This window comes from Pongo abelii, chromosome 2 (genome assembly GCF_028885655.2).
Source record: "Pongo abelii isolate AG06213 chromosome 2, NHGRI_mPonAbe1-v2.0_pri, whole genome shotgun sequence".
NCBI classification, from domain to species: Eukaryota; Metazoa; Chordata; class Mammalia; order Primates; family Hominidae; genus Pongo; species Pongo abelii.
The window spans coordinates 187,045,312-187,067,483 of record NC_085928.1 but is presented as its reverse complement, the minus strand read 5'-3'; the positions used below and the strand labels follow the sequence as shown (position 1 = coordinate 187,067,483).

Below are 22,172 nucleotides of genomic sequence, written 5' to 3'. Positions count from 1 at the left end.
TGTTTACCTTTTCTAAAATCTGGATCTGTAGGACAGAGTTGGAGTCAAGAAAGCATTTGATGATGAGAACATGAGTATAATTTGCTGGGCTTTTCTGACTTGAAGCTTATATAGGACCTTGGATCAATCAGATTTTTGTTTCAGACTAGGGCAGTATGTTGTGGTCATATTTAAGGTTTGCCTTTTTTACCATTTTGTCTCATCTAGTCATCCTGTACCATAACCATGGTGTTCAGAGTCCATTTTCTTATTCTTGTATTGCCTATTTGCAAGGTAGAGTTGGCAGGCTCTATACGACTAACTCCCCTTTGAGAACACAGTCCCTAACATCCTTACAGAAAGCACTTCCTGAAACAAGCGATCTATAGAAAATGGCTGTTTGGTGATCTCATGCGTGCCACCCCACTCCCTGCCAGCTGCCGTTGCTCATCTCTGTCACTGAATGACGATATACTTCATGTGTTTCAGTCTTATTTCTTTCTGGAGTCTCTCTTCTCCTTAAATCTCAATACCCTAGTCAATGTTTAGAGTACTTGATTACAGAGGTACTATCAGATTTGCTCTTACCCTTGGAAAGAAGGGATGCTATTTTAGATGGTCATGCCGGATTTTAACATCCAACAGATTTAGGTGGTCTCTTTTGCCTCCTATTATATAAATCAAAAGCTGTCCCTGGAAAAAGCCTTTTTCTGCATATATATTTACAGATAAATGGAAATAGCTTCTGGCACAAAACTGGTTCAAGTTTTAGATTTTTCCAAGGAAGACTTAAGTCATATGCTTTTTCTGGAGTCACAGATTTTTTTGATGTGCCAAAATACATTATAGTATAATTGCATTCTAATTTAAAAAATGTTTATTGAGTACTTGTTGACTCAGGTAATGTGCTAGTTTCCCAGAATTAAAGGATTACTAGACTTAAACCCTTTTGTCAGGATCCCAGTCTAGTAGTCACACACAGGCAAACAACCATAGCCACAGAGCTGATAACCAGTGTGGTAAGTGCCACACATACAGAAATTCTAGGATCAGCATAGGAGAGACTGGTTAGCCCTGGTGTAGTGAAAGAGGATTTCACCTCCATTCAGATAGGAGAAAGAGCAAAGGAGGACGTAAGGCTCAGAGGCATGATATATAACACAGCATATTCAAGATGTTAGATGTAATTTGCCACCAGTTGAATTTATTGTGTAATGGGAGTGAGATGGGGAGTGTAGTATTGAGATGAGACTGGAGAGAGAGAAGAGCCAGATTACCAAAACAACTGTGTGCCATAATTAGGCGTTTGACCTTCATTATGAAGGCCAAGGGGATCATTGAAAATTCTCAAGCAAGAAGTGATGTGTTCAGTTTTTTGTTTTACAAGTAATAGTCTAGCTGTAGCTTGGCATATGTACTGAATTGAGGAGGAGGGGAAAGAAATGTATATAGCAAAGGGTAATGGGGACTAAACGCAGATCTGGCAGAAAAGGTAAGGTGATGAGCATCTACAGATGGTAGAGTGGTAGGATTTGGAGTAGGATGGTAGGATTTGGTAAATTGTCAAATGCCAACGACCGAGAGAGAACAGGGAGTTAGGATGACTATGACTTTCAGGTGTAGTGAAGTGAGATCAGAAGTTTCTAAGGAAAAGTAGTTTTAGGGAGGGGAAGAAGAAAATTGATTTTGAACATAGTAATTTTAAACTGCTATGTAATGCCATGGCTAGAAATAAAGAAAATATTCTAGTTGAATTCAACATTTAAGCAGAGCATTTAAGTTTGGAACTTCTCTAGGGTAAACATTAGTGAGAAGTGCCAAAACAATGCTAATGACTACTTCAGGGATGTTTCGTTGCTATTTGAGAGTATTTTAAGTACATCTGCAGTACCTTGAGATGCATGTAAGCACCTGTGATAGTTTTTCTCCTGGTCTAACAGAACAAATTCAGGATATCTGCAACATTCCAGCCAGAAATTGGCACAGTTCCACCTGCAACTCTTAGGCTATTCTTGGACATATTATTACTTTAAACTTAAACTCTATAAGCTAATTAAATAGAGTCTAAATTTAACAATTTTGACTATTTAAATTGCAGCCATGAATAAAATATACAGAAATCGTGTACTTCAAATTTATAAGCATTACATAAGTCAAGACACTTTTAAAACCTTGGCAGTAAATATGGCAATAAGATGGCTCAGTGTTTCATGCACTGTGTAACCACTTTCCAGGACCCTGAGTTGAAAACAAAACAGTGATGTAGTCTTTTACTTTCTATCAGGAAACAGGAGCTCACTCTCTCCCTTAGCTTTATCCTTGACCATATTTTAACTGTTCAAGAGGAGTAGTAGAGTCTCTGAATGAATTTGAATCTGTACTTTCTCATTTATTAGTTGTGATTTTCTATTACATTATAAAATAATAAAATTATATGTGTGTACACAGTATCTAGCATATGGTATAGGCCCTCTGTAAATGATGTCTTCTGTCTTGAAGTTTTCTTAAATCTCTTAAGCTGCTTGGCATTTGGCTGTTTTTACTATGGATGATTTACTGTGAATTTATTCAGGGAGGGGTTATATAATTGAAAACAGGAATCTCCAACCTCACTAAGGATTTTACTGCTATGTCTCTCATTGTTTCTCCCCATCCTCCCTCGTCCTTATTCTGTTTTCTGCCTTGGTGATCTGGAATCTACTCATATTCAGGTAGTTGTGGGCTTCCTGATAGGGACAATTCAAAACGGTGCTTCTCCACTCCCACCCCCGCCCCGCCCCATTGGTATCTCTGTGAGCCTAGATTAAGGTGAAAACTATAAATGCATTTAATTATGATCTCGCCTATGGGCAAAATCAGGGGCTAAAATCAAGGTTTTAGAGGTAACATTTTTCCACTTGCTTTTTCCGCTGTGGGTTAGATGTTGTGAACATAATGAGTTAGGTGTTCCAAAGAGAGAAGGAGGGGGTTACAAGGAAAATCAACTTAGGTGTACTCTGACTATCAAATAACCAAATTTTCCTAGCCACATGCTGTTTGTGAGCCCACAGTATTTTCTGCTAGACTGTTTATAAGTACCACAAGGAGTATAAGAGTGGAAGCCCAAAATCTGAAAAAGACATGTACTAAACACTAAAAAACTAGGCTAGACAGGCTAGCCAACAGAGATACTATATAGATTAAATCAGTTTAACCAAGGCCCAAAATAAGCCTGTATTTATTTCCTTTGTTTAGTATAAATGTTTATTAATATTCTGTGTTACATGTACAATTTAATTGAATTGTTTAAAATACTTTATAGAAATTACTACTTAATGATAAATGGTGATTACTATTTCAGTAAAGAAAATAACCACCCTTGGTTTATCAGCTTGTTAGAATTTTACCTTTGAATTTTGACTAGATATTAATAAAAAGCAAGGCCAACATAAAGAGATTTTTATTAAGTAAGTGCTTTGGTTTTAAGTATTTCAAGTTAAAAGTAAGTAATTGCTGATGGAGACCTATAAACCAGGTAATCATTTGCTAGCTGTTCATTTCTTAAATATTTCATATAGATGAGTTATTACTAAGTGGCAAAGAATTGGTATTTTTAAAGCACTTAATTCATACATAAAGTGAGATTTAACCATTATGATTTTTTAATATTTGAATTTATTTTTATTATTTTAGTTTTCCTAAGTAGTTTCAAAGAGCTCCAAAATATTGAATTTATCAGATGTTTGACAATTTATATGTGGAAATTTAAATACTTCAGATTTTACCTGAGTGCTAGATTGCTTTAAAGACATTATTGAATTATAACTGCATAGTAGATAACAATTACATGAAGTAAATGAAGATCATTCAGAATGAGTGAATTCCTATTTAAAGCATATTATGTGTACCACTTTTGAGAAATGCTGAATACTTGAACTGGGCTGGGATGAAAGAAAATTTGAAATAAAGTTCCCTTAATTCTAGATGTAAAAATACAGAAGTATTAAATGTCCCTTAATCTGTCTTGGCCTGATTTATCTTAAGTGAAGCAATTTAATTACATGATTTCCAAAGACTTGTTTTACCTTTTACATTTGATGTTTTTTGTTAAGAAAAGTTGTATACCATGACATTTTAGAAAATTTGAAGCTATATAATCAAGTATTTACTAGAAATTTTAAAGAGTACATGAAGAGAAAAAGAAAACATGTAAAGGCTGACATGTTTACACACACACACACTCTTGACCTTAGTCTGGGATTTTAAATGGGTAGAATGGGATTTCGAAAGATTGTGGTGATCTTTCTTTGTGTGTCATTTAGCATGTTGCCACTAGGAAAATAAATTCTCATGCCTTTTCTTTTGTTTTTAGGATTTTCTCATTCAGCATTTACCTTTGGTATAGAAAGCCATATCAGTCAGTCCAATATAAATGGTGCCCTCGTCCCACCCGCTGCATTGATTTCTATCATCCAGAAAGGTCTACAGTATGTAGAAGCAGAAGTTAGTATTAATGAGGTAAGGCAGACTTATTTCAAATACTGATTTTTTTCATCTTAAGTATGCTGTTAAGTCAGCTGTCTTGCTTGCTTATTCAGTATTCTGACTTTAGCTTCACAGGGTTAACAAAAGTGCAGACAGTTCATCCCTAATGTAGTAGTCAGGTTGCACTGGCAAGGTGTTGGTGCCTAGTTGTAAGGACCATTATCTGTAGTTTGTTTGCCTTAATCTGTTTGTGTAAGTAAACACTAATAAATAATTTTTATTAACACAAACAGCATTGTGCTGTGGAATGCTAAGATCATAATTATTGGCCTGAAAATTGTAAATTCTCACATTATTTGAATATACCCTAGTTTAAACCAGTTTATAATTGAAGCCAACTCTGGATGGTACTGCCTGTCTAAGAACTACATGTGAGTAGTTTGTTTGACTTAGGGGTCAGCATACTGTGGCCCATTAGCCAAATGCTGCTCTCTGTTTTTGTAAATAAAGTTTGATTGGAACACAGCCACACTCATTTACATATTGTCTATGGCTACTTATGGCAGAGTAGTAGTTGAGACAGAGACCTTATGGCCTGCAGAGCCTGAATTAATATTTACTGTCTACTCTTTTACAGAAAAAGGTTGTAAACCCCTGGTCTAGTTTAAAATGTTGTTTTTGTTTTTGTTTTGGTTTGGTTTTGTTTTGTTTTGTGTGTGATGGAATCTCGCTCTGTTGCCCAGGCTGGAGTGCGGTGGCACGATCTCGGCTCACTGCAACCTCCGCCTCCTGGGTTCAAGCAGTTCTCGCCTCAGCCTCCCTAGCAGCTGGGATTATAGGCACCCACCACCACGCCCAGCTAATTTTTGAATTTTTGTAGAGACAGGGTTTCCCCATGTTGGCCAGGCTGGTCTTGATTCCTGACCTCAGGTAATCTGCCCACCTCTGCCTCCCGAAGTGCTGGAATTACAGGCATGAGCCACCACGCCCAGCCTAGTTTAAAATTTTTATGTATAGTGAGGAGCTTTTCCCATTACTTTTATTTCAGAGATTAACATGTTCCCCTTTTGCAAGTATTTTTTAAACTGAAGTATCTATGATTTCTGTATCAATGATTATTACTAGAATTAGAAATTACATAATATACTCAAATGGATTTGTTTGTTTCCTCAGCTCTTTGAGTGACCATCCACTAACACAAAACTAAATTTTTTCTTAAAACGTGTGTAGATTTGACATGGCGCTTATTCCACAGTGTATCTGTGTTGGGTTTAGTATCTTTTTAAAATTATTTAAAAGTTAAAATACTTTCTCCTGTTCCTGAAATATTACATTACAATGGACAGTTCAGAAAGACGTGCTGTGTTTTTGTAGCTCACAGTACCCTGCAATAACACTGTAGATTGTTACTGGTACATGTTTACCAGTTTAAGTGAACCAGACTTCACATATGCATGTTCCCAGCTAATTTGTACTGTTTGTATTTCCGACTTGCTCTGTGTTTGTATGTCTTCTTGTGCTTACTTGGAGAACTCTTTATTAGGAACTTCCTAATATCAATAAGTGGAGCTTTGGAAATTTCAGTAACTCCCTAATATTCAAGAGCACTATAGCCCCATGAAGTCTGTTTCTGCTTTAATATTTGAATCAAATCACAAGAAACTTTTTAGTTCAAAGTTTTTAGTTCTTTAAAAGATGTATTTACTATAATGGGGCACCAGGCCTCTGATCATTATATGAACTATTCCATATTGTTTGTTGCTTTGACTAACAGAATTTCCGAATCTAATTAATAAACCTTTTTATCAGCTCGGCCTACATCTTATTATCCCTTTCATTTCAGCTCTATCTGTACAGCTCTATACTGTAATAATAGTATGAACTAAATGAAAAGGAAAATGTAAGCAGTCATTTCCAGTTGCTGCTTGTAGTTTCTTTATTCCCTCCGGACTTCTTATATGAATTCAGAAAGTTCCTAAAAATGTTTTTTTAGGAATGAAGATTTTCATTTCATTTCTGATTTTGTATAAATACAAATAACTTTAAATATTGCCTTTGATTTTTCTTCTCTCACAATTTTCCAAATCCAGGATGGTACCTTGTTTGATGGTCGACCAATAGAGTCTCTGTCCCTGATAGATGCCGTAATGCCTGATGTAGTACAAACAAGACAACAAGCTTATAGAGATAAGCTTGCACAGCAACAGGCAGCAGCTGCTGCAGCTGCCGCAGCTGCAGCCAGCCAACAAGGATCTGCAAAAAATGGAGAAAACACAGCAAATGGGGAGGAGAATGGAGCACATACTATAGCAAGTGAGCTCAGACAAGAATTTTTTTTTTAATTACATGGTTTATTTATTTATTTTTTAAACTTTTAATTTGTGGTACATGTGCAGGTTTGTTATATAGATGAACTCATATCACAGGGGTTTGTTGTACAATTTCATCACCCAGGTACTAAGCCTAGTGCCCAATAGTTATTTTTTCTGATCCTCGTCTTCCTCCCACCCTCCACCCCCCAGGAAGGTCCCAGGAGACAAGAATTTTTAAAAATTTTTTCTCAGAAGAAACATTTTGCTTTAACAGAATGCCCCATCTTCTATGCTGAAATAATTTCATCTGTTACTTGCACCAACTTGTTTCCCTAACTTGTATCACACAGTTCAATTCAGATTTTTATTCCTAAAGCTCCAAAAAGCTAGATTTACTTTTATTTTCTTTTTAAAATATTTAGAAACCCTTTTCCCATTGTTAAATGAATTTTTACATCTACATTTGATTTCTAAATAAAATTTGTAATACTAGTTATGAACAAATAACCATAGAGCTCTGACATTGAGATAAAAGGCAACTCACGTTATATGAATGATATCAGCAACCCCTACTGGCAGAAACTCAGAATAATACTGGTAGACATTATATTTAATTCAAACCATTTTATCGTTTTATCCATGTTTAGGTCTAATCATTTAAAGTCTCCCATCCCACTCCCACCCCCACCCCTCTAAAAAAAAAAGTATGTGGTCAATACTTAATTAAAGATAAGAGTTTATTTTCTGTGTGACTAAGACTGCGTAGTCATGTTCAGCTTAACTTGATATAATTAAAAAATGTTCCACTGTGTGCGATAAAGGAAGGTATTTGCTAGTTAAGAAATCACCCATCCACCATGTTGCAATACTGCCTAACTGGAAATGCTTACTTGTGTTTCACGATGCAGATAATCATACTGATATGATGGAAGTGGACGGGGATGTTGAAATCCCTCCTAATAAAGCTGTTGTGCTGCGGGGCCATGAATCTGAAGTTTTCATCTGTGCCTGGAACCCTGTTAGTGATCTCCTAGCATCAGGGTATGTTTCTCAAAGTGATACTAAAATGACTTTTAAAAATATCTTATTGAACATTTTATAAACATATGCATTATTCAGGTTTTCTGTTGTTGCTTAGTTGTGGCCATTTTGTCTCTGTAAATTTTTTATTCCTTCATGAAGTAATTGTAGAATTTTTAATTAAACTTACTATTTCGAGAATGCTTGGGGGTCCCAACGTGTAGAATGGGAAAAATACTGGAAATGAAAATCCGTGATAGTCGTTTTTATTTGCCTTATTAATATTCAGATGTAAATATGTTGCCTTGTTCTGATACGTGAGAATGTCATGAGGATTTAAAACATATTGCATACTTTTATAGGTCTGGAGACTCAACAGCAAGAATATGGAATCTTAGTGAGAACAGCACCAGTGGCTCTACACAGTTAGTACTTAGACATTGTATACGAGAAGGAGGGCAAGATGTTCCAAGCAACAAGGATGTCACATCTCTAGATTGGAATGTGAGTATCACTATATCCATGATGGATATAATTACTAGTATATCTAACCCTCAGAGCCTCAGACTCACGGCAGGGTTTGCCTATTTGTTCCGAATTTGGGGTTTGATTAACTAGTAACAACAAACCGCGAGTCATCCCCTGCCAGCCCTCTCCCCCACTGTGGGACACAGACTTCCCTTAGTCAGACCAAGGTTCAACATTTAGCTCTTCAGTGTATCCCACAGCATATCCTTGGTTAAATTGTTACTTTTTACTCTGTACTTCATTTTCCTTAAATGTCAAGTAGAAGTGTGAAAATGGTACCTAAATATTTGAGATAATAGGCAAAAATTCTTACCATAATAACAAACAACATACTAAATCTATAACAACCGAGTCCTTAGTTAGGGGATAAAAGACTTCTGTGTAGCAAAAAACATGTGCTTGTTTTTCTCTGTATTCTGTGAACTGATAGAACTTTATTACCAATTTCCTTTTAGGGATCATTAGTCTAGACAACGTCTAAATTTTATTCCCACTGTAGGAATCTTATAATTCTCTGATTCTGTGTATGATTCAACATCTTTCAGGACAACTTGACTACTGTGACTTACAAAAAACTTTGACTTCGTTGTTGATAAATTCTCACCATTTTAGTTTTAAATACATCTCTTACCTTGCTCTGCTACCCCATGCCCCTCCCCCAAAACTCTTAGATTATTTCAGCATTGCAAAGAATATCACGATAGTTGTTCTTTGCTCAGCAAATGAATGTTCTTTTCTCTTCTGTTTAACAACCCTTTGTGGGCTTTCTTTTTATTATTATTATTATTATTATTATTATTATACTTTAAGTTTTAGGGTACATGTGCACAATGTGCAGGTTCGTTACATATGTATACATGTGCCATGCTGGTGTGCTGCACCCATTAACTCACCATTTAGCATTAGGTATATCTCCTAATGCTATCCCTCCCCCTCCCCCCACCCCACAACAGTCCCCAGTGTGTGATGTTCCCCTTCCTGTGTCCATGTGTTCTCATTGTTCATTTCCCACCTATGAGTGAGAACATGCGGTGTTTGGTTTTTTGTCCTTGCGATAGTTTACTGAGAACGATGATTTCCAATTTCATCCATGTCCCTACAAAGGACATGAACTCATCGTTTTTTATGGCTGCATAGTATTCCATGGTGTATATGTGCCACATTTTCTTAATCCAGTCTATCATTGTTGGACATTTGGGTTGGTTCCAAGTCTTTGCTATTGTGAATAGTGCCCTTTGTGGGCTTTCTAAAGGATCTTCCAATGCTTTTCCCAGGGAATGAGATCTATCTTTAAAATGATTATCCCCACTAAAGTTCTCAGTTTCTGTGAAATGTTTTTTTCAGAAATCATAGCTAGGTATTTTTAGCATTTTCTTCCAAAATTGCCAGCAGCATATTTACTCTTCCCCTTCATATGACAACTCTAAAAATTCCAAAGGGGTTTAGCACATTGTAGTATTATTTACTTGTACGAACAAGACAGAATTATTTTCTTAATATGGGCCCTTATTATATTTTAGTTCAGATATCTTATAGCTTTCTTATGCTACCTGGTCCACTGGCCATGTTAATTGAATGAAATTTATAGTTTACACTGAAAAGGATGGTTAATGAATATTGGTTTGTTGAGCTTGGTAGTTCTGAACTACATTTTATAGTTTTGAAAAGTGTGGGCTTTTTAAAAATGTGTTATTCACGGTGAACTTGCAAAACATTATCCTCGATTAATGATTCTTTTCCATGGCTAAAGCAAGAGAGCCTGTGAGATTTCTCATCTTTACAGTATTCTTTTCCTAGTTGACCAGTTCACGAACTAAAACATTTAGGGACTGATAGTTTAGAGGAAACTTGACATTATGTAGGATGTGGAAATAAGCTTTTACTGTTGACTTCAACATGGCTCCCCTTCTTCTTCAGATAGAGCCCTAAGGGATGGCCACATCCTAGCAGAACTGAGTCTGCAGTTCCCAGAACCAGCATTTGCTTTTGTTTGTCACTTAGCCATACTGCTAAATGGCTTGAGAGATGTGAAATGGGTGGTCTTGTTTTGAATGCCCTTACCAAAAACCATCAATAATATGTCAAGTAATGCAGGATTTCATTCTCCAGTAATGTTTACTCATTCTAGCAATAGTCTGTTTACTATAATCTATAACTTTTGCGTTTGCATAGAGTAGGTTAGATCTGTCCTTTTATTACAGAATTCATCGAGGCAAGGCGCACAGCAAGGGAATATAAGTTGAGAGAAATTTATATGGACTTTTCCTCCTGGTAAAGTAGGCAGTTGTACTTACTTCATTAACTATAAAGTCAGCCTGTGCTCTTTTCTGGCTCTTTTCCTTGTTGCTCTTTTTATTGGCAAATATTTCATAGTGGGAAGGGATTAATAATAGAAAGGAACATTCAAGTGTTTAAGAGTCTGATCATTTGAAACAATGATATTGTTTGGATCATACACACACACTTCGTTTTAGACAATAAAGGATTTAGAGGAATGGCCACATAAAACCTTCTAATCCTATTTTAAAGTTTTTCTTTTTTACTTCTAATAAATCATTGTAGGATTATGAATTTGATGTTCTTCCCAGTCCACCACCCTACCTTCATTCTTCGTTGTGTGAGTCTGTGAGAATACTTTTGGCATGCATGAGGCGGGGTGATGTAGATCCTGGTCCAGAGCAATCACTGTCAGTTGTTGAACTTTGGATATAAGGCCCCTGTACAACATTAGTGTCACAACAGTGGAAGGGTTTCATAGGCCTTTAGCGGCACTCACAAGTAGGCAAAACTGGCAAGTTTTGAAGCAGAGAATGTCTTCATTCTCTTCTGTACGTGGGATTTTCTGTACCTGGGATTTAAACATGAAATACTTTAATAACAATTAAATACCGTATCTAGATTATATAATTAAAGAAATGTTTTTCTCTGGCAGAGTGAAGGTACACTTCTAGCAACTGGTTCCTATGATGGGTTTGCCAGAATATGGACTAAAGATGGTAAATGAAGCATTTTCCTTTTTACTTTGTTGTTGATCTAAAGTTAGAAAATTTAAAATAATGTTAATGTTTTTCTTTTGAATTTTAGGTAACCTTGCTAGCACCTTAGGGCAGCATAAAGGCCCTATATTCGCATTAAAATGGAATAAGAAAGGAAATTTCATCCTAAGTGCTGGAGTAGACAAGGTAAAAGCTCATTAAGTTCTGTAAAGGCGAATGTATTACAGAGTTTAATTGAAAGCAGTATTTTGTCTTAGCTGCCAATTACATAAACATTCCTACTTGGGAAATTCACATATGAATTTTTATGATAGAAATACTTTTAGGTCTATCAGCTCATTCCTGAATCTACTTACCAAAATGTCCTTATCCTTTTATCTATGTGTGAACACTTTTAATTTTACATGGAATTTGAACCATAAACAATGTCATACATCCTGCACTTTTTGCTTCCCTTCTGCAATTTCTAGTTAGTCTCACCAGTGAATATGGCTCTGGAGTGAATGCGTGGGAGATCTAGAGCCGTTCTGTTAGCCGAACTCCTGGTACTTAATTGAAGCTAATATGAAATGCAGGATCTGTCTAGCCTTCTTTGTCTAACTCGGCTGGTGAATATAGATGAGTTGGAAATAAGACCTTCTTCCTCCTAAATAAAGGTTTAAGATTATCTTAATCCAGGAAAGGACATGCTAATAATTGAGTGTGGTGTCAAACAGGGAAATAGAGAGAAACTGGTTCACTCTTTACAAAATTCAGAGAGCAATAAAAAAAGTGGCAAAAGGGGAAGAAAAGTGAAGTAGGCTGGGAAGGAGAGAGACTGAGTCCTGTTAATAGTCACTGCCACTAGACAATACTTTAGGTTCTTGCTTTAAGTACTGCCAAAATTCAAGCTGCCTTTTTGGGTAAATAGGAGCTTTCAGAATCTTTCAATATTGAGACTGATTACGTTGTTAACCAAGAACTTACTCTTTTACTAAACATCTATACGAATCTTACATTAAATGTACTATCACAATGGAGTTTTTTAAACAAAATCTAGTATAATGCCTGGCGCTTTGTAGACTACCAGTAATTGCTATTTGAAGTAAGTTGACCAATGCAAAATCATCCGGGAAAAGTCAAACTGCTTAATAGTCATTTTCTCCCAAAGTATATAGCCTTGTGGTACTATTTGGGATAAAGTGTTTAAAATTAAATCCACTCTGACATTTCATATTGCTGTAATACAGTTGGGCATACAATTTACACATGTATGTTAAACTTCTTTCCATGAGTTTATTTTTCTTTTCCTTTTAATCTCAGACTACAATTATTTGGGATGCACATACTGGTGAAGCCAAGCAGCAGTTTCCTTTTCATTCAGGTAAATTTCTTATAATTTACGTGAAAGCTGGAGCTTGCTTCTGTTTTTCTAATTAAACTTTTAACAGCATATAATTCATTTTAAATGTTGAAATATCAAGTATCAGTCTTGTTACTAGTCCTTTCGAGAGTTGATGTTCCATGACATTCAGACTCTTAGAGGATCATCAAACGTTTTCTGTGAAATGTACCATAAAGAAAGCATTTGCAGCCGGGTGCAATTAGGGGTGGCATTATTTAATGGAAAGAACGTAGATTTTTGAATCAGAAAATCTAGGTTTGAATGTCAGTTCCACTCCACTTAAGAAGCATTATTAAGACTGAGCAAGTCACTTAACCTTTCTGAGCCTCCTTTTCACTGTCTGTAAATGAGGGATGATAATAATAATACCTATTTGTTATGGGGATAAGGCTAAATGATATACATGAAAATACTGTATAGACTCCTGTAAGTTTAGGTATTGTTGTCATTTTCTCATTTTGGATCCAGGTACCTGAGTATTTGTCTACAGGAAGTAAAAAATAGACTTTCCCAATGTTGTTGGAATGTTGATGGCTTAGATGGATTTCTCTTTTAAGAAATACTCAATCTGGTACTTTTATCTGATTAATCAGACCTCGAAAATAGTGCTCCATCCTGCATGATATACAGCCACACACCCAGACATTCAGCTTGAGTAGCGCCAGCCATATTTTTGTGCCCGCGCTCTGTTTAAGCCTAGAACCTTTGCGCCGCTTTTCAGTGAGTTTCCCAACTGCAGTAACTAAATGATGTTAAACTGGAACAAGATACCCAGTGGTTTTAGTACTACCTGATTTAGCTGTCTCTTTGATTTTGTTGTGCTAGAAAAAATTTCAATTTGGAGACTGACTAAAATAACCCTGGTTATTCTCAAATCTTTGATGACATCCTTTTACAAACAGCGAGCCAGTGGCACAGCATCAACTTTAAAATGGAAATCTGCAGCTTCAGGCATTTTGCTTTTTTTTCATTCTCTGTTTAGTGTGCCTAAACAAGCCAAAATAAGGTGCAAAATGATTTTTCTGTAGTATCTGAATAAGTTTGCAAACATCGTTAAACAATTCAACTTGATTAAAGCTCACTGCTTAATAAGCATTTACACATACATTTTTGTTCACCTGTTGTGCTTCCTTTTCACCTTTGCTTCTAGTTTTCAGAATTCTCTCAGGCTTCTTGGCTGTTAATCATAATAATTTCTCGTACATCCTAGGAGTAATGTAAAGTTGAAGTAAGTATGTTTATGGCACTATTGCTAGGGACCATATGATTAGTACCAACTCTGTGTTGGAGACGGTGCTCTTTCTGTCCCCTTTAGTCCTGACTACAACCTGATGGGGTACATAGTATCAAAGTATTTTTACGAATAAATAAGCTTCAGTTTACCCATTGTATTCTTTCTTACCATACTTTTGTTTTTAAGAACAATTTTATTGAGGTACAGTTGACATAAAATGAACTGTATGTATTTTACTTGAACAATTTGATATATTTTGACATATGTATACACCATTGAAACTATTACCACACTCAGGATAATGAATACATCTGTTATCTTCAGACGTTTCTTCTTGCCCCTTAGTGATATCTCTCTCCCATCCCCAGGGATTAGATTACATTGTGTGACTGGGATCATACAGTATATACTCTTTTGGTCCGTCTTCATTCTGCATAATTTTTAATTCCTGCAATATACAAAATATATCTTATTCAACTGTTTATGTTATCAGTAAGGCTTCTAATCAACAGCTGGCTATTAGTTGGTAAGATTTTGGGGAGTCAAAAGCTATGTGCAGATTTCCAGCTGCACAGGGGGTTGGCGCTCCTAACCCTCACATTGTTCAAAGATTAACCATATCATATGTTCAAAAAGCTAAGTAGAGACACAGAAGATATGTTATTAAACTTCTAGAGACAAAAACAACATGTGAGATGAGAAATGCACTGGGTAGGATAAACCACAGATTCGATGCTGCGGAAGAAATGATTTATGACCTTGGAGGCAGCATAGAATCTATCCAAAAACGCAGAGAACGTAGACTGGAAAAGAGAGTGTGGGGACAGAGCATCAGTGAGTTGTGATACAACTTTGGGCAGACTAATACCTATGTAGTCAGAATCTTAGGTAAAAAGGTAGAGGAGGGAAGAGGGGCAGAAAATAAGATTATTTAGCCCATTTAAAATTATCACCTCAAGGTAGATGGTGACAAGTTAAAGGTGTGCACTATAAATCCTAAAACCACCACTACAAATAATTACAGGTAAGAACCCACCAAAGGAGAAGAAAATGTAATCATAAAAAATATTCAATTAATCCAAATGGACGTAGAAATACAAAAAGGGGAAAGAACAGAAGAGATAAACAGAAGTACAGTAAATTTAAATGTAACCATATGACAAAGCAAAATAAGTGTAAATGGCCTAAATATTAAAAGGCAGAGATTGTGAGACTGAAGCAACAAGCAGGACTCAACTATATACTGCCTATGTAAAATATACTTCAAATACAAAAATATCAATAGACTGAAAATAAAATGATGTAAAAATAAATACCATGCTATCACTAATCAAGTGTACATTTATACATTTCAAGTGTACAAGTATATATTTCAGCAAGAGACAGCTGAAATGGCTACATTAATATTAGACAAACTAGATTTCAAAGCTCAGAAGATTTACAGGGAAAAAGGAGGTTATTAATACAATGACAAACAGTCAATTCAACAAAACATTTTAAAATGATAATGCATTTAATAACACTGTTTCAAAACATATGAAGCAAAAACTGATGGAACGTCAAAGGAAATAGAAATTATTGTGCTTCCAATTGTTGAAGACTTTAGTATTCTTCTCTCAATAATTGATGGAATGAGAAGACGGGAAGAAGGAAGTAAGGCTATAAACGATTTGAAGATTATCTGATAACTTGACCTAAATGACATTTATAGCATCAATGGAATTAAATTAGAAATCAGTATTAGAAAGATCTCTGGAAGAGCCCAAATACTCAGGAACCCACACTTCTAAATAACTCATGGGCCAAAGAAGAAATCAAAATTAAGTTAGAAAGTTTTATATTTGACTACAGATTTTATAAATTAATAATATACTAAAATCCATTGAATTGTATACTTTAAACAGGTGAATTGGTATGTGAATTATATGTCAATAAAGCCTTTTTATTTTTTTAAAGTCAGTAATAAATGCATCCTCCTTCGCTCATAGGTTCGTTCCTTTTAAAATTATGGAGGCTACATGGGTTAATGAAAGTAAATCAGAAGAGGGGTGGAGCAGACAAAAATGTTAACTTTAGCTCCAAGATTTGAAGAAATTGTGTAACTGGGAAAATTAAGTTGTCATAGCCTCTTATCGTGTGTAAAATGAGGCTGGTATTAGTGAACACACCTCTCTCACTTGTCAGGTACATAAAATTTTTTTATGTTAGAGATTTCTTTCTAAAGAACTTGTACTATCAAGACTCATTTTAAGAGTAAATATAAAATAAGGAGATATGTGTTCTTTATTACATCAATCTATAAGCACTGTATTTTATGAGGCAGGCATATCACAGAAGCATTAATCACACAACCTACGTTGCAACATTTCCTACATCCCAACAATCTTGATTTGGTTATGTAGTTTGGTTTTGTTTGTTTTTCTTTTTATGAACCTAATAGCGTATTTGTTTTAATGCTACTTTTTGTTTATTTTAGCCTCCTCTGTAACATTTTGCAGGCTGCCCTGTATAAAATTAACACCTCTGGAACATCCTGACATATATTTGGCCTTGTGAATAACACTTTAGTGTATCTTTAACTGTCTTCTAATTGGATTTTTCAGGCCTCCCTTCCCCATTTTTTTGCACTTGTTAACAATAGAAAGTTTATTAACCAAAAAAATTAAATTTTTAGAATTGTATTTTAAGTAATAATACTTAATGTCAAAATGAAAGTGCACAGTAGTTGCTGAATTAGGTTCCATGGAGGAAAACGACGTGTAAACCAGACACTCCAAGAAAGGGAATTTAATACAAAGAAATATTTGGAGAGGTGTTGGGAAGAGTGAAAAACTAAGGAATAGGAGGTAACCCAGAGACTAATTGAAGGAGTCTAAGACTCTAGAGGAGAAGGCAGGACCTGATTGTCCAGTGGGGACTGGGATGTAGAGGATAGGCTGCCTGGCAATGCTCGACACCCAGCCTGAAATGATGGCAATCGTGCTTGTCTTCTTACTACTCCTAACTTTGGACTCCTCACTTTGAACTCCTGACAGTGTCTTACATTGTATGAACCCATCTGGAAACCACTAGGCACAGGAACCTGGGACATAACTTACAATAGCCCTCCTGGGTTGCACATCCTAGCAGGGTAGAGTACAGTAAGGAACGAATGAGAGTTGACTGCCAAATGAACAGGACAGTCATCCACATTGCTGTCAGAAATGGTGATACACACAAATAGAGGCAGAGTTCACACATCATGTGGATAAAGTTGGCACATATTTTTGTTTACTAGTTGATTTAGGTTGGGTTTCTCCAAAAGGCAGGCCCTGTGCCAAACATTTGAGTGAAGTGACTTATTGTGGAAAACCTCTTAGGAGAAATAAGTGAAGAAATGTGGGAAGCAGGATGGGGGAGAGGGAAGAAGCCAAGGAAGGAAGTGATTCTGGTGAAGAAAGGCCCAGTCTCAGCCTGGTGCAGAGGGGAGCTTGCACCTCAAAAGTTTTTCTTACATTGAACCAAGGGTGCTAGGTCTTTAGATCTCCCCTCCCTCCCTCCTTCCCAAAAACATACACACCACCAGCTTGGATACACGTCATCTAGGGAGGACGCAGCAGCAGAGCAAGGCAGTTCTGTGAAGTTTGTCCCTGGCAGCCCTTAGCAGTGAAGCACTCAGCTGGGAATTGGACACAGCACAGGCAAAAAGGCTTATGGGCAGGAAGACCAAACACCAGCTAAAGCAGTGCTGCTTCATGACTAGAGTAAAAATGCAGCCTGCAACTTACTCAGCCTGACAACTCTGAGGTGTGATTTTTGACTATGTTTACTTTGTTGGGAATTCTCATAATTTGAAATTTTGTATAAAAAGTGAATTTATGTTAATAATTTTATATGGCACTTTGTTAAAAGGTTGATTGAGGGAGGATTAAATAAATATAGTTATTCGAAATTTCATATACCCTTCATAGTAAGTTCCCATTAAATATTTTCTTTCCAATCTATTTCCTTTATGAGCTTACTCTATCCAAGTGGTGTCCTGATACCTAGTTTTTCATTGTAGAAATATACCCAAAACTAATTATTTTAATGTCTGGTCATATTACTACAATTAGCTTCTTTGTTCTTTAGTACTTAGTACTTTTAGATTTGGGGCTTACCTGATTTGTCTTTAGCCAGGCAATGAAATCAATTTCACTCTTTCTTGTTGTCCTTTATCTTTTAAAAAAAAACTCAGTATAGTTCTGATTAAAATTTCCTTTCTGAGTCCTAAATGCTTTAAATCTTCTTTTCCCATTCTTTTTACTTCTCCTATCCATAGTTACAAGTTCTTACACATGACATACCTCTTGGCTTCTGAGTTTAACTGCTTAAGCACCTGTTTATGTTTCATTTTTAACGTAGCCAGTTACTATTATACTTGGATATACACAATGAGGGAGTTTGTGGCTTTGTTTTCCCTTTCCACAGACATCGCTAATCTCCTTTATTAAATGCTTTGTATTTCTACCAATTAGTATACATAGCTAAACTTTTTGTTTTTGTTTTTTGAGACATAGTAGTCTTACTCTGTTGCCCAGGCTGGAGTGCAGTGGTGCAATCACGGCTCACTGCAGCCTCGGCCTCCCCAGCTCAAGCAGTCCTCCTGCCTCAGCCTTCCAAGTAGCTGGGACTATAGGGATGGACCACTACACTTGGCTAATTTTTTATTTTTTAGAAATGAGGTCCCACTGTCTTGCCCAGGCTGGTCTCAAACACCTGGGCTCAAGCAGGTCTCCTGCCTTCACTACCAAAGTGCTGAGTCACACCTGGCCACACAGCTCAACTTTAACTCACCTGTTTTTCTCCTTTAAGTTTTTTCTTTAAATTAGGATTGACAAACTTTCACTAAAGGACTTTTGAAAGTATTTTAGACATTGTAGGCCATAAGATCTCAGATGCCACTAGTCAGCTCTGCCCTTGTAGTGAAAAAGCAGCCATAGGTAATATACAACTTAAAGCATTTGTCTGGGTTTCAATAAAACTCTTATTTATGGACACTGAACTTTAAATCTCATTTCACATTTGTATGTCTTCCTTTGATCCCCTCCTCCCCCATTGCGCTATAAAAGCCATTCTTGGCTCATGTGCCATAGTTTGTCAACCCCTGCTTTAAATGCAGTGTCTTTGATATGCTTCTGTTGCTTAACCCAGTTACTCACTATTATTACCGTAATTTGTGTTGCTAATTACGGAGATCTTTTGCACCTTGCAGCAGGGGAAAAGGGTGTTCAATAATTTCAGAGCTAAACTCAAAGTATTAAATGTCAGCCTGCTTTGGGGCTTCAGAGATTTTTAAATTCATTGGTTTTAAGGGGCGTTTGATTTTAAGAGGTGTTTGACAAAAGTTGCTTAGAAGAAAATTATTTGCAAATCATATGCCGTATTCCATTTGTTAGTTGAGTAGGTGATAATGGGAATGATACTTATTCAGCATAACATTTGTCTAACTCTTGTAATTTACAAAATACTGAAACACACATTACCTCACCTGGTCTTCACCATGTGTACTAAGGATAAAGATAGTACAAGTTTAGTATCCCTTATCTAAGTGTTCACCATGTGTGCTAAGGATAAAGATAGTACAAGTTTAGTATCCCTTATCTAAGTGTTCACCATGTGTACTAAGGATAAAGATAGTACAAGTTTAGTGTCCCTTATCTAAGTGTTCACCATGTGTACTAAGGATAAAGATAGTACAAGTTTAGTATCCCTTATCTAAGTGTTCACCATGTGTACTAAGGATAAAGATAGTACAAGTTTAGTATCCCTTATCTAAGTGTTCACCATGTGTACTAAGGATAAAGATAGTACAAGTTTAGTATCCCTTATCTAAGTGTTCACCATGTGTACTAAGGATAAAGATAGTACAAGTTTAGTGTCCCTTATCTAAGTGTTCACCATGTGTACTAAGGATAAAGATAGTACAAGTTTAGTGTCCCTTATCTAAGTGTTCACCATGTGTACTAAGGATAAAGATAGTACAAGTTTAGTGTCCCTTATCTAAGTCTTCACCATGTGTACTAAGGATAAAGATAGTACAAGTTTAGTATCCCTTATCTAAGTGTTCACCATGTGTACTAAGGATAAAGATAGTACAAGTTTAGTGTCCCTTATCTAAGTGTTCACCATGTGTACTAAGGATAAAGATAGTACAAGTTTAGTGTCCCTTATCTAAGTGTTCACCATGTGTACTAAGGATAAAGATAGTACAAGTTTAGTGTCCCTTATCTAAGTGTTCACCGTGTGTACTAAGGATAAAGATAGTACAAGTTTAGTGTCCCTTATCTAAGTGTTCACCGTGTGCACTAAGGATAAAGATAGTACAAGTTTAGTGTCCCTTATCTGAGTGTTCACCGTGTGCACTAAGGATAAAGATAGTACAAGTTTAGTGTCCCTTATCTGAGTGTTCACCGTGTGCACTAAGGATAAAGATAGTACAAGTTTAGTGTCCCTTATCTGAGTGTTCACCGTGTGCACTAAGGATAAAGATAGTACAAGTTTAGTGTCCCTTATCTGAGTGTTCACCGTGTGCACTAAGGATAAAGATAGTACAAGTTTAGTGTCCCTTATCTGAGTGTTCACCGTGTGTACTAAGGATAAAGATAGTACAAGTTTAGTGTCCCTTATCTAAGTCTTCACCGTGTGTACTAAGGATAAAGATAGTACAAGTTTAGTGTCCCTTATCTAAGTGTTTGGGACCAGGATTGGGTTGCATTTTTTTTTTTTTTTTTCTGATTTTGGAATATTTGCATATACATAAGGCAATATCATGGGGATGGGACCCAAGTCTGAACATGAAATTAATTTATGTTTTACATATACCTTATAATATAGCCGAATGGTATCATTATACTGTATTTTTACTAGTTTTGTGCATGAAATGAAGTTTCTATTAAGCATTTAATGTGTGGAATTTTCCAGTTGTGGCATCATACCAGCATTCAAAAAGTTGCAGATTTTGGATCATTGTGGATTTTGGATTTTCAGATTGGGGTGCTCAACTTGTGTGTTATCCTCACTCTTGTGTGTGAGAGTAACACTTGTGTATTACCCTCATCTAAAGAGGATACATCATAGAGGTTAAGTGACTTGCTTGTGTCCACTAATTATGTAGTGACAGAACCAAGGCTTCTTGTCCATTGAACACTCACAGATTTTAGAAATGAAAAGCATGATATCACCACATTTAATTTTATCATTTTATAAAAGAGAACCCAAGACCCACAGAGCCAGCTCTCAGGGACCTTCATCTCCCAGTTACTAGGTCAGTGTACTTTCTCTTAGCGTCTGCCTCACCTAGAAATAACTAACTGAAATTTGTTAATATTGTTGTATATGGATACTTTTATTTTAATTTTTTCTTAATACCTTAAAAAGTATAAAGTAAAATGTTTAAGTGCCTGTTAGTGTATTTTATTAGTCAACAATGGTTCAAAGCTAAAACTCTTGGATTTTAGTACATGTGGAATAAATGCAAACCTAACCTTTGTTCCTTTGCAGCACCAGCATTGGATGTTGATTGGCAGAGCAACAACACCTTTGCTTCTTGTAGTACAGATATGTGCATTCATGTCTGTAAATTAGGACAAGACAGACCTATTAAAACATTCCAAGGACATACGGTAAGAAACCTTTTTTCCACATTAAAGTGGTCACGATTAACAAGTAATGTTTCAGAATAGTTTTAAAGTTTGTATGTTTAATATTCAAATAGCTACCCAGTCTATACAATGAAAATGTGAATATTTACTATTATTTTTAGAATGAAGTAAATGCTATCAAATGGGACCCAACTGGCAATCTCCTGGCCTCCTGTTCTGACGACATGACTTTAAAGGTAATTTGCTTAGTAGGGAGAAATGGGATGGGGGTGTCAGACAGTATGGTTGCTCTGGCCGTTTTAAGACCATTTAGAATGTCTGTCTTACATGGAGTGTTTATGCCTGGATGAAAACTCCAACATTTTAAATGGCTAACCATTGTTTTTTAAATTTTATAGTTTCTTTTCTGAAATACATAAAACTATTTGAATGTAGCAAATTATATTAAAACGATGGCTTATGATACAATGAGACATAAGATACCCTATTAGTTAGGGCTCTCCAGAGAAACAGAACCAATAAGAAGATAGATGGATGGATGGATGAGAGATTTACTGTGAGAAATTGACTCACATGATTATAGAGGCTGAGAAGTCCTACAGTCTGCTGTCTACAAGCTGGAGACCCATGAAA

The 22,172-nt window shown here is 36.1% G+C and overlaps 1 protein-coding gene across 10 annotated transcripts in view; it reads left to right on the top strand.

The window, feature by feature from the left end:
• TBL1XR1 (TBL1X/Y related 1) overlaps nucleotides 1–22,172 on the top strand; it is a 177,677-nt gene that overhangs the window by 138,517 nt on the left and 16,988 nt on the right. For all 10 annotated transcript variants that reach the window (XM_054553018.2, XM_024244458.3, XM_063722351.1 and 7 more), the window contains 9 exons: nucleotides 4,331–4,476; nucleotides 6,534–6,756; nucleotides 7,664–7,796; nucleotides 8,138–8,279; nucleotides 11,236–11,299; nucleotides 11,388–11,485; nucleotides 12,602–12,662; nucleotides 21,439–21,560; nucleotides 21,701–21,775. In XM_054553018.2, coding sequence (XP_054408993.1) covers nucleotides 6,591–6,756; nucleotides 7,664–7,796; nucleotides 8,138–8,279; nucleotides 11,236–11,299; nucleotides 11,388–11,485; nucleotides 12,602–12,662; nucleotides 21,439–21,560; nucleotides 21,701–21,775 — 861 coding nt within the window. In that variant the 5' untranslated portion in view covers nucleotides 4,331–4,476; nucleotides 6,534–6,590. The remainder of the gene's footprint in view (nucleotides 1–4,330; nucleotides 4,477–6,533; nucleotides 6,757–7,663; nucleotides 7,797–8,137; nucleotides 8,280–11,235; nucleotides 11,300–11,387; nucleotides 11,486–12,601; nucleotides 12,663–21,438; nucleotides 21,561–21,700; nucleotides 21,776–22,172) is intronic.